The 17298-nt window shown below is 42.4% G+C and overlaps 1 protein-coding gene across 1 annotated transcript in view; it reads left to right on the top strand.

Moving 5' to 3' along the window:
- The window catches only part of kifap3a (kinesin-associated protein 3a), an 85132-nt gene that overhangs the window by 57430 nt on the left and 10404 nt on the right, over nucleotides 1–17298 (top strand). The window contains exons 18-19 of the mRNA XM_085775250.1: nucleotides 8122–8311; nucleotides 10466–10556. Of these exons, the coding sequence (XP_085631376.1) occupies nucleotides 8122–8311; nucleotides 10466–10556 (281 nt within the window). The remainder of the gene's footprint in view (nucleotides 1–8121; nucleotides 8312–10465; nucleotides 10557–17298) is intronic.

Raw genomic sequence — 17298 nt, 5'->3', positions numbered from 1 at the left:
CAAAAACTCAACATCTTACCAAGAATATCTGTCTTATTTCTAGTCAAAACAAATCTAATTATAACTAAAATAAGTATATTTATACATATACATACATAGTTATACATAAAAAAGCAGCTTGATTTTAGACACTTTTTACTTCTTTCAAGCAGATTTTCACTTGAAATAAGTAGAAAAATCTGCCAGTGAAAGCAAGTTTTTTGTGCTTGTAATAAGAAAGAAAAACTTGCTCCACTATCAGATTTTTCTACTTATTTCAAGTGAAAATCTGCCTGAAAGAAGTAAAAAGTGTCTAAAAACAAGCTGCTTTTTAATGTGATGAGTCTTATTTTAAGTAGAATTAGATTTGTTTTGACTAGAAATGAGACAAATATTCTTGGTAAGATTTTGAGTTTTTGCAGTGTGTCCGATGTGACTTCAGACCGTTAACTAACTAAGTAGCCGATGAATGAATTCCTGAATCAGCTGGTGTGACTGACAGGTGGTGGTCGGGTTAGTGACGGCTGCCAGACCTCAGATCAGCCTAATGAGCTGTAAATTACAGCCGAGCGGCGAGCAGCGAGCGCCGTGGCAACGTGGCGGCGAGCGGCGAGCGCCGTGGCAACGTGGCGGCGAGCGGCGAGCGCCGTGGCAACGTGGCGGCGAGCGGCGAGCAGCGCACCTTCCTTCCTTCCTTCACTTTGTCCTTACTTCTTCCTTCCTTTTTGACTCATTTGACCTGATCTGTTCCCTCCCTCCATCCTTCTTTTCTTCATTCTTTCCACAACCCCTTTTCCCTTCTTTCTTTCTTTCTTTCTTTCTTCCTACCTTCCTTCCTTCCTTCACTTTGTCCTTACTTCTTCCTTCCTTTTTGACTCATTTGACCTGATCTGTTCCCTCCCTTTATCTTTCTTTCCTTCCTTCTTTCCACAACCCCTTTTCCCTTCTTTCTTTCTTTCTTTCTTTCTTTCTTTCTTTCTTTCTTTCTTTCTTTCTTTCTTTCTTTCTTTCTTTCTTTCTTTCTTTCTTTCTTTCTTTCTTTCTTCCTACCTTCCTTCCTTCCTTCACTTTGTCCTTACTTCTTCCTTCCTTTTTGACTCAATTGACCTGATCTGTTCCCTCCCTTCATCTTTCTTTCCTTCCTTCTTTCCACAACCCCTTTTCCCTTCTTTCTTTCTTTCTTTCTTTCTTTCTTTCTTTCTTTCTTTCTTCCTTCCTACCTTCCTTCCTTCCTTCCTTCACTTTGTCCTTACTTCTTCCTTCCTTTTTGACTCATTTGACCTGATCTGTTCCCTCCCTTCATCTTTCTTTCCTTCCTTCTTTCCACAACCCCTTTTCCCTTCTTTCTTTCTTTCTTTTTTCTTTCTTCCTACCTTCCTTCCTTCCTTCACTTTGTCCTTACTTCTTCCTTCCTTTTTGATTTGACCTGATCTGTTCCCTCCCTTCATCTTTCTTTCCTTCCTTCTTTCCACAACCCCTTTTCCCTTTTTTCTTTCTTTCTTTCTTTCTTTCTTTCTTTCTTTCTTTTTTTCTTTCTTCCTACCTTCCTTCCTTCCTTCACTTTGCCCTTACTTCTTCCTTCCTTTTTGACTCAATTGACCTGATCTGTTCCCTCCCTTCATCCTTCTTTTCTTCATTCTTTCCACAACCCCTTTTCCCTTCTTTCTTTCTTTCTTTCTTTCTTTCTTTCTTTCTTTCTTTCTTTCCTTCCTTCCTTCCTTCCTTCCTTCCTTCCCTTCGTCCTTACTTCTTCCTTCCTTTTTGACCCAATCGACCCAATCTGTTCCCTCCCTCCTTCTATCTTTCCTTCCTTTTTCCCTTCCTACTTTCCTCCCATCTTTCCCTTTGTCCTTCCTTCCTTCACTTCTTCCTTCTTTTTTGACTTTTTGACCCCCCAATCTGTTCCCTCCCTCCTTCTATCTTTCCTTCCTTTTTCCTTTCCTTCTTTCCACCATCCTTTTTCCCTTCCTTCCTTCCTTCCTTCCTTCACTATATCCTTCCTTTTTGACTCAATTGACCTAATCCTGATCCCACTCCCTCCCTCTCTCTCTCTCTCTGTCCGATGTGACTTCAGACCGTTAACTAACTAACTAAGTAGCCGATGAATGAATTCCTGAATCAGCTGGTGTGACTGACAGGTGGTGGTCGGGTTAGTGACGGCTGCCAGACCTCAGATCAGCGTAATGAGCTGTAAATTACAGCCGAGCGGCGAGCAGCGAGCGCCGTGGCAACGTGGCGGCGAGCGGCGAGCAGCGTGGCGGCGGCGGTGTGGTGGGGGCCGGGGCAGAGGAAGTGTTTCATTGAAATTATCAGTCAGAGCTATTAAGCTGCTGAGCCACATGAAAGGCAGCCGGCGGCTCTGGAGTGTGTCAGCGGCCGGACAGCCGAGGTGAGAGAGAAAGCAGAGCTGTAGAGACACACACACACACACACACAACCACACACACACACACACACACACACACAGAGACACACACACACACACACACACACACATACACACACAGAGACACACACACACAGAGTCCTGTTTGGCAGCACACACCGTAACTTGTGCAGTCCTGAAATGTTTCTCCTTTGATCACCGTGGACCTTGCTCATGTACAAACACACACACACACACACACACACACACACACACACACACACACACTTTGTAGATGCTTCGAGTGGGACAGAGGTCGAATTCACTGAGATATTATTAGTTCAGTTCCCCCTCCCCTGCTGTGATGAGCTCAGCTGCTAATTACTGATTTAGTCATTTTAAACTGAGCTTCAGCCAAAACGATCTGTTTCATCGTTTCCACAAATGTCTGCGTCCACTCTGATCCACTGAAAATGACTCTTAACGCTGCAGTACGTCCACAGGGCCTGTATGTGGCGCTGCACTGCTTGTCAAAATGTCTAATTTCTAGTCAAACTAAGCTCTTTCCACTTAAAATAAGACTCATCACCTATAAATGTACTTGTTTTGACATAATTTTCACTTGTTTCAAACGTATTTTCACTTGAAATAAGTAGAAAAATCTGCCAGTGAAAGCAAGTTTTTTGTGCTTGTAATAAGAAAGAAAAACTTGCAGTGAAAATCTGCTTGAAAGAAGTAAAAAGTGTCTAAAAACAAGCTGCTTTTTAATGTGATGAGTCTTATTTTAAGTAGAATGAGATTTGTTTTGACTAGAAATAAGACAAATATTCTTGGTAAGATTTTGAGGTTTTGCAGTGTGTAATGCTGTAGTACATCCACCAGGCCCGTGTGTGGCGCCGTAACGCTGCAGTAGACGTGTGTCAAGCCCTGTTTACACAGTCGCAGGTGAAAACAACAAAATATTTTATGGGATGTGCCTTTCGTTTAGACTGCAACAGCATTTTGGGGGCTAAAAAACGCAAAAAAGTGAAACCGCCCACCAAAGTGGAAATTATACACTGCAAAAACTCAAAATCTTTCCAAGAATATTTGTCTTATTTCTTGTCAAAATGTCTCATTTCTAGTCAAAACTAAACTCTTTCCACTTTAAATAAGACTCATCACCTACAAATTTACTTGTTTTTAGATCATTTTCACTTGTTTCAAACAAATTTTCACTTGAAATAAGTAGAAAAATCTGCCAGTGAAAGCAAGTTTTTTTTGTGCTTGTAATAAGAAAGAAAAACTTGCTCCACTATCAGATTTTTCTACTTATTTCAAGTGAAAATCTTCTTGAAAGAAGTAAAAAGTGTCTAAAAACAAGCTGCTTTTAAATGTGATGAGTCTTATTTTAAGCAGAATGAGATTTGTTTTGACTAGAAATAAGACAAATATTTTTGGTAAGATTTTGAGTTTTTGCAGTGTAAAAACGCTCCACAGTGGCGTTCCTGTTTAGAGGGTAAAAACGCAAAAGTCTGCTCCGATCTGCTCAAGTCGAGTACGCTTTTACGTCAGGAAAATAACGACAAACATGTCAGATTCCACGAACGTTTGCGTCACCGTACGCACGCAGAATAAACGCGGAATAAAATTCAACGCCGCTTTTGCGTTTTCTGTTCAGATCATTTCCGTGTAAACGCAGCCTCAGGTTACAGGTTAGAGCTCAACCATTTCCAAAAAAATACTGTTTTCACCCTTGTTTCTGTCTGGACGAGACGCCGAAATGATTTCAAAGGCCCCATGGCATGAAAAATGTGATTTTGGTTATGTTTTGGTGCTTGGGGAGGTCTCTGGGCCACGTATATAGATGATATAGATGTATATAGATAGACGTATATAGATGATATAGATGTATATAGATAGACGTATATAGATGATATAGATGTATATAGACGTATATAGATGATATAGATGTATATAGACAGACGTATATAGATGATATAGATGTATATAGATAGACGTATTTACTGCCCCATGCATCAAACTGGTCATAAACGGAGAAACACACACCGCCCATTTGTAGGAACTGTCCCTTTAAGACGAGCAGATAGCACTTCCTCCTTTCTGTGATGTCACACACAAGGTAACTCCGCCCACCGTGACCAGTTGATTTTTTTCAATTTTTATGAATGCAGCTTAGGTTTCAGTTACTTGCCTGTGATTGGCCCGACCACACGCCACTCAAAAACAGTGAGCCAATCAGAGGAGAGGTTCTCATTCTCTCTTCTGATTGGCCAAATGACCTGTGCCTGCTAGAGCTCCAGAAAGAGGCAACAGAAAGGGGCAGTAGAAACGATATTAAGCCGATCACAGGTACTCAAAACCAATGATACATCTTGTTAGGGAAATAAACCCAGAGAAAAGTGCACAGCATGGGCCTTTAAAAAAAAAATGTATACATGCAGATTGAGAAACTGTGTATTCGTGTGAACGGGCTCAAAGTGCTCAGGCTGCTGATGAATCAAAGTCACGTTGGTGTGATGGTCAATACGCCTGTTTGAGTCCGGGGCCTCGCGTGTCTGTCGGGGACCGCCGGCCTTTTGCTTTGAGTCTGAATGATTAATCTCTCAGGCCGGGGCGTCGGGGTCTCAAAGGCCGCCTTTATTGCCCCTTCCTACCCCCCCACTCCGTCGGCCCCTGCAGAGAAAAGAAAACACAACTCTGCGGTCGTCTTCGGCCGAGCTGCACGCGAGCAGCAGCAGCAGCCGGCGAGCCGAGGTTTATTCATTAGAGAAGTTGTTTCCTTCAGTCTGGAGGATTCACGCTGTCCAATCAGAGTCCTCCTTTTTTACAAGAGTGTCATCACATCTCATTTCATTATTGAAAATACAACAAATGTCTGATTTATATTAAAGCTCCATACAGTATAAAGGTAGATGTTTGTGTTAAAGCTCCATACAGTATAAAGGTAGATGTTTGTATTAAAGCTCCATACAGTATAAAGGTAGATGTTTGTATTAAAGCTCCATACAGTATAAAGGTAGATGTCCATGTGTAGTGTGATTATAAAGCAGCTCTAGGTTCTATATTAATACTGTGAAAGTATCAAAGTCTCAGTCCACAGAGAAATGCACACAGCCTGGATTCAGAAACTGAGCCTTAAAACCAGCCGTCAGGACTTCCTGTCACTTTGTGATGTCACAACTAAGCCCCGCCCCCTCACCACCACCTGGACCCACCATCCAACAACAACAACCTTGCAGGATTTTAAGTTTCTCTGAGTGTTTTATTCTGAAATCTGCTCTAGTTTTTTAATTGGATCACTTTAGAAAACAGTCAGCCAATCAGAAGAGAGACTCAGAGCCTCCTCCTCTCTTCTGATTGGCTGACACCGACCTGTTGCTGCTACTAGAGCTGCAGAGAGGAGCTGGTGTTTAATCTTGTCATGGACCAGCCTCTCAGATAAAACGCAGCAGCAGAAGAGCAGAGTAACGGAGCTTTAATGTGGATAATTCCTCCTGGCTCTCGGCTTCTGGCGTCTGAGTGGAAACATTTGTGCTTTCTTGGAAATATCACCGACCGTAGTGAAAAGGAGAAGATGTAATAAAGGCTGATGGAAACAGCGTTTTTTAAAACCGTAACCAAATGTCTGGAGTGGATTCCAGATTGAGTATTCTGCCATTTAATTACCTATTTGTAGTGACCAGATAGTTGCTGCATATGTGGTATAGGCATTGAGTATTCTGTCATGTATCTTCCTATATGTAGTAACCAGATAGTTATAGTGATTGGTTTAATGAATCCTGTTCCTTATATTAATACTATGTATTGCTGATGCACTAAGAACTGATTATATTATGAGCACTAATAGTCTGGTAGCCAGGGGGGGTTCCCATGCACCCCAAAGATATATTTTTCTAACTTAGCTTTTTGTAATCCTTAAGGTGTCTAGTAAATGAATTTTGATGATCCCCGCGCCAATTATTGTCCCATGCATGTTTTTTTTGAACATCTTTTGTGGCCATCCTGGATTTCCGACTGTGAAAAATGAAAAATTTGAATCTATATAGCTCCTGAACTATACATCCTACAGAGACAACTGACCCCATTTTCTTTTTGTCTTGGCATGACGAATTGGTAGAGATGAAGATTGCCACGATTAAATCATGTGTGGTACATAAAAAATCAAAAAAACACAAAAAAAAGTTAAAACAACGGTGGAATTCTATCACAGGAACTCCTTCCCAATGCGCCCTATTGACATTTTTTTCCTAACTTTTATATTTATATATATATAACTACCTTGTGCCACCGCAAACGTGTGTTATGGCCTTACAAATGTATATTTATTAATGTGAGTTGAATGTGTCTTTGGTCTTTTGGTGCTATCGCAAATGTGTGTATTGTCTTACAAATGTATATTTATTAAAGCAGATATCAGTGGCACGGCCGTTTCGGCTAATGCTGTGTTCAAGGCAGGCTTTTGAAACCGTAAGTTACAGCTTCAAGTCACAACTACGACTTGGTAGCGTTCCAGGTAACCCGTAGCTCGTGTTTTTACCGTCCTGTTGTCTGTGAAAGTTCCCTATAACGGCCACTCGTAACTTCCGACCCGTGAACTCGTACCAGATCGAACTGGTATGACTTCACAGGAAGGAAAAACACAAAGTACGAGTTTCCTTGAACGCACCATGAGTTAGCAGCCCCCGCCCTTGTCAGGCATCAATTGGTCCTCGTGCTACGTCACCACATTCACGCGCATCCCTTGGCTGCACACACAGCCCTTCATGCCGTTCTCTCCCCTCATTGGATAACACTTGTATCCCACAAGGAAAATTTTCTCCTCGGGTTACAGCAGAGCAGAGTGACGGAGAGACTCGTGTTTAGGCTGAAATACTTCATGTAAGTGATTGCTGACGGAAAATAGGACTATTTAGGACTTATATTAACAAAAACATTCCACTGATATCTGCTTTAATATGTCTTTGGTATTTTACCTCATTGTTGCTTTTTTTTTAAAGGTTGTCTTTTATCATCAGGCAGAGGGACTGGCAATGAAAACTAGCTTTTTTAGCGAACTCGGGTGCATTTACATTTGTTTTTTACACAGGGTATCCGCGGGGTCTTGAAAAGTAAGTGATAAATCAATTTTGGGAAAATTCAGACCCTTAAAAAGTATTAAAAAGTCTTTTCACGACTTTATAAAGTCTTAAATATTGAAGGTATTTTTTCTGAATTAGCTGTCCAAGAGTTTGAGTTGTAAAAAAAACATTGCAGAAGTGTGTGAATTTATTTGTTTTATTAAAAAAACAAAGATGAACCGGTGCATGAAAAAGAAAAGAAGATTGTTGTTTTTGTTTTTTTGAGAGTTGAGCAATGTTTTTTTTGATAAACTTTCCCTTTGATTTATTATCCCAGCCTTTTTTGAATTCTGTTGTATCATAAAGTCTTTATCACAAACTAAAACTGTTCAGTTAAAAGTGTCACTAGTGTAAATGGTTACAGCTTGAAGCGGCGGTGAGGTGTTAAAAAATATTGAGAAGGTCTTGAAAAAGTCTTAAAAAGGTATTAAAATTAACTTCAAGATTCCTGTATAAACCCTGTTACAATGTTTTATTAATGTACATTGTCCCTTGTCAATAAACTAAACTGAATCTGAATCAGCGTGTTGGTCGGTGGCCATGTGCAGCTGTTGAACTCTCCTCTCTTCTCTCTTCTCTCTTCTCTCCTCCATCTGTCCTTTCTGTCCTTCTCTCCTCTCTTCTCTTCTCTCCTCCATCTGTCCTCTCTGTCCTCAGGAGTACGACGAGGAGTGGGGCAGGAAGATCCAGACGGAGAAGTTCCGCTGGTACAACGGCCAGTGGCTGGAGATGGTGGAGAACCGCGAGCTGGACGAGGCCGGAGAGCCCTTCCTGTACGGGGAGGACGGAGAGTCCTTCATGGGCAACGGGGACATCCTGGACCGCCGGGACCTCTTCTACAGCGCAGGTACGGAGCTACGAGCTACGAGCAGAATCTGTTTTCTAACCTTCATCAAGTCATGTGTCACAGTTAGGGATGGGAATTGATAAGATTTTTACGATTCCAATTCCATTTTCGATTCTGCTTAAAGGGATAGTTCAACATTTTGGCAAATTGGCCCATTGCCATAATCGCTATAGTCATAGTAGTAGGTTCGTTACCTTTAATTGTCGGTGTAAGCTATTTTTAGAACGGAGGAGCGGAGCGGCGAACTGCTCAGAGCTACGCTACGGAGGCTAATGGGATTTCTTGGTTTCCCTCATCAAACTCATCAAATACACAACCCAACAACTCCAAAAGGCTGTCGTGGACAAGTTGTGAGCTGCACAATCACCACGCTATGAGATAATAATGGAACGTTACGAGACGGAGCCGTTTTAGAGGTAAATTCATGCAAAACCGCTGATGCGCGTTGCGTTCAGGGACACTTTTTCAGCAAGCAGACTCTGTATTTACCCTGTATTTACCTCGAAAACGGCTCTGTTTCGTAACGTTCCATTATTATCTCATAGCGTGGTGATTGTGCAGGTCACAACTTGTCCACGAAAGCGTTTTGGAGTTGTTGGGTTGTGTATTTGATGAGTTTGATGAGGGAAACCAAGAAATTCCTTTAGCCTCTGTAGCGTAGCTCTGAGCAGCCTGCCGCTCCGCTCCTCCGTTCTAAAAATAGCTTACACTGACAAATAAAGGTAACGAACCTACTGTTATGATTATAGCGATTATGGCAATGGGCCAATTTGCCAAAATGTTGAACTATCCCTTTAACGATTCGGTTCTTTATCGATTCACATTTGGAAAAAAAAGGACAACAAACTTTGTCCACGTTTGTACTAGCCTCGTAAACCAGCCTCTCGCAGAAATGCATTTCATTTCATTTCTCAGAGAGTCTGGCCTCATCCCCCTCTAAGCGTTTGTGGTGGGCGGGAGCTGGGTGGGAGTAGTAGCAAAGACGGTTTAATATCTTTGGTAGTAGCGTTGACAGACAACCCCATTCAGCCAATCAGCAAGTTGGTGTAGTGACGGGGCTTTGCACCAGTCGGTCCCTGATTGGCCAACGTGCTGTGTCAATCACAGCGGGCGACGCTGATTGGCTCTAAGGCCTTCTGAGGGTTTCAGTCCAAACGCTTAGAATGGGGATGAGGCCAGACTCTCCCTCGGAATGAAATGAAATGCACTTCCGCGAGAGGCTGGTTTACGAGGCTACGTTTGTACCAGGGCTGCCCCCAAATAGTCGACCCAGCATTATCGAACAAAAAGTCATTAGTCGACCTAAATTTCAACATTTGGAGGCGTGGCTTGTCAAAATTAAGTCAAAATCAATATGACTGAACCATGTGAAAGGTTGAAGGGCTTTTAATTTGAAGGGCCACATACAGGAAGTCGTGACACTCACTCGCTGTCAGTATTTTTTTTTCCTCTACACGGCAGGTCCCTGCGGCTGCGATATCGCTGTTTTGAGCAACTTGCCGACTTTTCCGATGTTGTTACAGACGTGTGTCCAGGCCGCTGACCACCACCACCAGCCTCAGCTCAGTCCCTCACCTCATCTACCGTGGTTATGTGATAAACAGGCTGTTACACTGCCTGTAGTTAAACCCCACCGCCGTGTTGGACTCACCAGCATTAATTCAAAGAGCGACCGCGGCAAGAAAAAAAAAAAAAAAGGACTGGAATTGAAGGGAATCGTTTGCAAAATTGGCAAACGATTCCAAGGAATTGAAACACTGGGAACCGATTCTCAACAAGAACCGGTTTTCGATTCCCATCCCTAGTCACAGTCAGAAGGCGCGTTTCCACTGCAGGAGTTCCTGGTAAAGGGACGCTGCAACAAAAAGTTTTGATCGTTGTGCAGCGTTTTTGTTATTTTCCTTTTTTTAACTTCTCTTGTTGTAGTTTTTTCTGGCAGTGTAGATGCTTTTTAATAAAGCTGGGTTTTTAACCCTCCTGCTGTCCTCCTGGGTCAAGGAAGGAAGGAAGGAAGGAAGGGAACGATGGGAGGAAAGAAGGAAGGGAAAAAGGGAGGAAAGATAGAAGGAGGGAGGGAACAGATTGGGTCAAAAAAGAAGGAAGCAGCAGCAGAGTGTGGCATCAGCTGATATCTGTTGTTGTGTTGTTGTGTAGATGTGATCATGGGAGCGGACGGCGCCATCAGTCCTGAGTTCTACGCCGACTTCCAGAACGGAGATCTGGGACAGATGGGATTCCTGAGCAGGTACGGAGCTGCGTCATCACTAACACCTCATGTCCACGTCCACGTCCAATCAGAGCGTTAACGCTGCACACAGGAAGTCAAACGCACAGAGCATCCAGTTCATTTCAAAATAAAACACTGCAAAAACTCAAAGTCTTTCCAAGAATATTTGTCTTATTTCTTGTCAAAATGTCTCATTTCTAGTCAAAACTAATCTCTTTCCACTTAAAATAAGACTCTTCACCTAAAAATTAACTTGTTTTTAGATATTTTTTACTTGTTTCAAACTAATTTTCAATTGAAAGAAAAATCTGATAAAAAAAAAAAGAAAAATCTGCCAGTTAAAGCAAGTTTTTTGTGTTTGTAATAAGAAAGAAAATCTTGCTCCACTATCAGATTTTTCTACTTATTTGAAGTGAAAATCTGCTTGAAAGAAGTAAAAAGTGTCTAAAAACAAGCTACTTTTTAAATGTAATAAGTCTTATTTTAAGTAGAATGAGATTTGTTTTGACTAGAAATAAGACAAATATTCTTGGTAAGATTTTGAGTTTTTGCAGTGAACACAACAGACGGACAAACATTCCAGTCGTAAATCAGCACTTTGTCAACATTAGTTTCTACTGTCAGTCAGAGGCTCCTAGAGCTAAACAGGATGAATGAATGACAAAATATTAATCATGGAGGTGGAAAACTGCAATATTATCATGATACAACACGTCTGTTCTACAAGAACACAAACAGAAAGTAAAAAACTAATAATATTTTCTAACTAATGTTGAACAGAAAATCATCTTTACATTTTCAAATCAAATCAAATAAACTTTATTTGTCTCGCAAGGGACATTTGTCTTGGGCCAACTGCGCAGGAAGAAACAGCTGCCTTGTTCATACTATACATACATACTATACATGCATACACAACAGAATATACAACATCGACATACGTAAGCAAAGAAGAAAAGTGCAGTGAGTGCAATAAATAGTTTAAAATATGTAAAATTAGAAAACAGAGTTAAAAGAAAAACATACTAAAACTAAAAAAAACAAACAAGGAACATGGGTTTAAGGCTTTAAGGTTTTAAGGCCTATTATATAGTTTTTAGGGAAATTCATTTTACAGTGTTGGGGCGACAAACAACGAACAATCAAAACACAACAGCACCAATCATACCAATAAAGAATCCTATAAATAAAACAATTACAATGATGACAATAGTAACGACGGAGCCTAGGGACGGTGGTGCAGTGGTTAAAGGGATAGTTCAACATTTTGGCAAATTGTCCCATTGCCATAATCCCTATAGTCATAGCAGTAGGTTCGTTACCTTTAATTGTCGGTGCAAGCTGTTTTTTAGAACGGCGGAGCAGAGCCGTGAGCTGCTCAGAGCTACGCTACGGAGGCTCATTATGGGATTTCTTGGTTTCCCTGCATCAAACTCATCAAATACACAATCCAACAACTCCACAACGCTCTGGTGGACAAGTTGTGAGCTGCACATTCACCACGCTATGAGATAATAACACAACGTTACCACACAGAGTTGTTTTAGAGGGAAATTCATGCAAAACCACTGATGCACGTTGCCTTCAGGGACAGTTTTTTCATCAACAGTCTCTGTATTTCCCTCTAAAACAACTCTGTGTGGTAACGTTGTGTTATTATCTCATAGCGTGGTGAATGTGCAGCTCACAACTTGTCCACCAGAGCGTTGTGGAGTTGTTGGACCATCCCAACTATCCCTTTAATCAATTTCAATATTATATGAATGTGTAAAAATCAAATATAGTCAAAATATAGAGTATATAGAGTTGTTTTAGAGGGAAATGCAGAGACTGTTGATGAAAAACTGTCCCTGAAGGCAACGTGCATCAGTGGTTTTGCATGAATTTCCCTCTAAAACAACTCTGTGTGGTAACGTTGTGTTATTATCTCATAGCGTGGTGAATGTGCAGCTCACAACTTGTCCACCAGAGCGTTGTGGAGTTGTTGGATTGTGTATTTGATGAGTTTGATGAGGGAAACCAAGAAATCCCATAATGAGCCTCCGTAGCGTCTCCTCAGAAGAATAAATCACAGTTTCTCTCCTTGGAGACACATGATGATGATGTAACAGAAGAGCTCAGGAATCCACCCTCACACTTCGGCTGGTCTGAGGTCTGAGGTGAAACACCAAACCATCGTCAGCAAACAGGAAGTCGTTGTTCGTTCTCCACGCCCCGGCTGTAAAACCAATAAACAGCCCGTTGGACTTGGATTGGCTGCTATCTTTAACAAACGGACCACAGAACATTCATTAGCTGAGGCTGATAAAACCTGCTGCCAGAGACGTTTGTCATCTCTGTCGCCGCGGCAGCAGCAGCTAAAAATAAGAAGATGCTGCTTATTAAAGGTTTTTTATATTTACCAGCAGAAAAGAAAAGAAAAGAAGAACGACTGTTTAATGACGATTGAGTTTAAAATACTGAAGTTCATTAAATCTCAGTTGATTGGAAACATCCACACACCTGAAGATACAGAGTGGGATTTGTACCTTAAAGTCCCACTCCCGCGACCCTTTTCGGCCATTTTAAAACCAGCTCATTAGCCATGCACATTAGCAATTCACCTCTGGGGGGTGGGCGGAGACTGCGCTGCTCTGCACCCGCCCAGCCACCTCCTCGCACCCCACCCCCCCCGCTTGCTGACAGCTGGACATTGTACAATTACAGATTCAGCGCGTTTAGCGTAAAACTCCACACTGGGATTCGATCCCAGACTGGTGCATAGTCCTTGCTCACAATGCCTGCTGCTCTACCAGGTGAGCTATACCTGTTATACCTTCACAGCTACACCGAGCTGTGAAGGCTTTCACCTCTGAGCCAGATGCAGAGCGGGGCGGGAGCTTGTAGCACTAGTGCCCTCCCCTGGAGCTGTGACACCCTCAACTCCAGTCTTCCTGAAACTGCCAGTTTGCGTCTGCCATTGGTTCACAGCAGTTTGAAGGCAGAAAAACTCTGAAATGCAATTTTGCACTTCCTTCTCTGCTGATATGTGCTCTAACACAAGAAAAATGCCACAGGAACATGTGAAAAGCTCAAAAAACACAATTTTCACGGGAGTGGGTCTTTAAAGGTCCAGTGTGTAATAATTAACAAGGTTTATTGGCAAAATTTGAATATACTACCCATAAATATATATGTATATATAAATACATAAATAAATATATATGTGTATGTGTATGTGTATATATATATATAAGTGTATAATCGCTATAAAATAAAAAGTTGCCTTATAATTCTTTTATATCTACATATAACAAGGGTCTTGCTTTAGAGAGTGTCGCCATCTTGCGCCGCCATGTTTGTACGGCAGCCTGAAGGGAAAATCCAGCCAATCAGAGAGCACGTTTCAAGAGTTTCGTGTTCATAAATAATTTTTTTTTATTTTTTTTATTTTTTTTGAGAAATCTTACCACTTTTTTCGAGATTTTTTTCAAATTCATGCAAAACTCATGCAAAACCGCTGATGCACGTTGCCTTCAGGGACAGTTTTTCATCAACAGTCTCTGTGTTTCCCTCTACAACAACTCTGTGTGGTAACGTTGTGTTATTATCTCATAGCGTGGTGAATGTGCAGCTCACAACTTGTCCACCAGAGCGTTGTGGAGTTGTTGGATTGTGTATTTGATGAGTTTGATGAGGGAAACCAAGAAATCCCATAATGAGCCTCCGTAGCGTAGCTCTGAGCAGCTCACGGCTCTGCTCCGCCGTTCTAAAAACAGCTTGCACCGACAATTAAAGGTAACGAACCTACTGCTATGACTATAGGGATTATGGCAATGGGCCAATTTGACAAAATGTTGAACTATCCCTTTAAAGTGTTGAACTATTGATTCAGCAGCACATTATCCGCCGCAGGTCTCACACTGGGTCTGAAAACACTGCAGAGTATCAGTGTGTTCATCAGGCCACATGGTGATGAGTGTGTGTGTGCAGGTTGTCTTCGTCCATGTCAGACAGGAAACTCTAACCTGTCAGTGTTTACCCTCGGCCCTCAGCCCCCACCCGCCATCGCCGCTGCTGCTGCTTATTGTTATTCTGCATCAGTATTTGCTGATGTGTGTTATTGAACCAGGCTGGGCCTCAGTCAGCGCTCACACTCTGCAAAAACTCTACATCTTTCCAAGAATATCTGTCTTATTTCTTGTCAAAATGTCTAATTTCTGGTCAAAACTAAACTCCTTTCACTTAAAACAAGACTCATCACCTAAAATGTACTTGTTTTCAGATCATTTTCACTTGTTTCAAACTAATTTTCATTTGAAATAAGTAGAAAAATCTGCCAGTGAAAGCAGGTTTTTTGTGCTTATAATAAGGAAGAAAAACTAATTCCACTGTCAGATTTTTCTACTTATTTCATGTGAAAATCTGCTTGAAAGAAGTAAAAAGTGTCTTAAAACAAGCTGCTTTTTAATGTGATGAGTCTTATTTTAAGTAGAATGAGATTAGTTTGGACTAGAAATGAGACATTTTGACTAGAAATAAGACAAATATTCTTGGTAAGATGTAGAGTTTTTGCAGTGCAGAAGTCTCTCTACGTCCTCGTTTCCCTCTCATTCCTCTACGTCAACTGCCTCCGTCCCACTACGCCGCCGCTGACATTCCTCAGAGCCAAACACCAAACTGAAGCCAAGGGAATTAAAAAAAGAAAAAAAACCCAACATCCCGTTATCACTAAAACAGACTCTTGAGTTTCTCCTTTTTTTCTTCTTTTTTTTGGTTTTTTATCTCCGGTGACGAGCAGCAGCGGTGATGAATAGTCGAGGAAACGCAGAGTTTATTGGGACTAATTTGTCTTATTTATTATCAGGCCTCTTCTTGCGTGCGATAAAGCTCTTGTCGATGGATACTCCACTCCAACCCCCCCATCCACCCCCCCACCCTCGCCAGGAGGAATGTTTAACTTGGCTGCCGTTGAAAGCTCGGCTGTGATTGGCTGAATCAACGCCACAGTCACTCCGATGGGAGGACACAGAGTCGCAGAGAGAAAGAAACACCCATCTCTCTCTCCCTCTCTCTCTCCTTCTCTCTCGCTGCTTTGTAACCGATACCTTTTAAATATACTGCGAGCGCCGGGGGAATCGGCGTCTGTGAGACTGTTTTAATTTGTCGGCCGGACTGTGAGTGATCCGGGTTAACACAATAATCAGAACCAGCTCAGCAGCTTATTTTAAACCATGTGTGAAACACGGTGTGAACGGGGACTTTTCTAAAAGACGGAGCTGATGCTGGACAGTCATTATTATCATCTGAGTCAATTTGTAGGTTTATTCACTCTGTGGTGCGTTCAGGGCCCAAACAGGATGTTGGTCATAACAGCTTCAATACATGTTGGACAGAGGATTATCCACCCTGACACTGATCAATGAGTTTGTTTTTTTGTTTTTTTATAATAATGTACTTTTGATTTGTTGGATATTTGATTTATAGCATTAGGAAAAAAAACATTTCTATTAAAGCAGAAGTAAGCAATATATTTGTGTTAATATAAGTCTTAAATAGTTGTATCTTCCGACAGCAATCACTTCTATAGAGTGTTTGGTCTGAAACACAGGTCTGTCAGTCACTCTGCTCTGCTCTGAGCCCAGGAGAAAACTTTCCTTGTATCCTACAACCTTTATCCAATGAGGAGAGAGAACGGCATAAAGGGGCAGTCCTCTCTGTGTGTGCAGCCAAGGGATGCGCCTGAATGTGAATGCGCCAGATTTTAAGAGCTGTTGCTGTTCTCCTATTGTACATCGTTATTAAGCGGACTCAGCCATTGATAAATCTCACCGGACCCATGAAAAGTGCGGATGTGAACGTGCCATATCCCGCCCTCTATACGCCCAAACACAACCGTATATGGTCAATGCAAAACAGCACTTGGTGCATATTAATTAGCTATGTGCGCTCTGGAAATGTGTGGAGTTACGTCAGTGGAAGACGGTGAAGACAACGGACCGAGAGCGGGGAAAGAAGCGGGATTACTCTGAAAGCGAGATACACGGCAATATCGGGTTAGTCCGAATCCGATCAGAATCTTCCAGTTGACGTGTTTACATGACACATTTTTATTCGGATCAGCCCTTTATTCCGAATATAAATATTTGTGTGCATGTAAACGCAGCTACTGAGAAGCTTTGAGAGGCCGTCAGGATGTGAGCGGGCGCCAGGAGGAGGAAACGCGCGACGCACGACGCCATCAGGTGAGACGACGTGGAGATACGACGACCTGGTTCTGAACCGGGGCCGGGGTGTGTGTTGGGTCGCTGCAACCTGAGCCCAGATGAAAGCGGGGGGGGGGGTTGGGGGGTCGGGGGGGGGTGAGGGGGGGGTGAAGGGTCACGGCGAGGGAGGAGAAAGGTCCGATTCCTTTTTCCTGTCGAGGACCGAGGAATGTTCTCAGCGGGACGGGACTGGACGTGTCCCAACGCCGCCGCCGCCGCTGCTGCCGTGTCCTCCGGGACTCAGACTGCTGCTGGAATCAGTGGGGAAACACTGGGCCTCTTTGTCTCCGTGACAACCACCCAACCCCAAACCCCCCCTCTTACCCCCACTACAACCACCTCCTCATTTCATCAGCGTGTCACAAAGAGCAGGAGGTGGCAGGTCCATCTGCATGTTCCATAACGTCGACGCTCCAAACAATCACAAGTTTCCTGCAGCAGCAGAAAGTTTCTCTGGAAAAACCCAGAAGCAGCTACAACAGCAAAACACTCAGAGTACTCCACCCCAGTACTTC

This window comes from Trachurus japonicus, chromosome 4 (genome assembly GCF_045865225.1).
Source record: "Trachurus japonicus isolate A0001 chromosome 4, Traja_1.0".
Taxonomy (NCBI): domain Eukaryota; kingdom Metazoa; phylum Chordata; class Actinopteri; order Carangiformes; family Carangidae; genus Trachurus; species Trachurus japonicus.
This window is presented reverse-complemented; position numbering and strand designations above follow the sequence as displayed.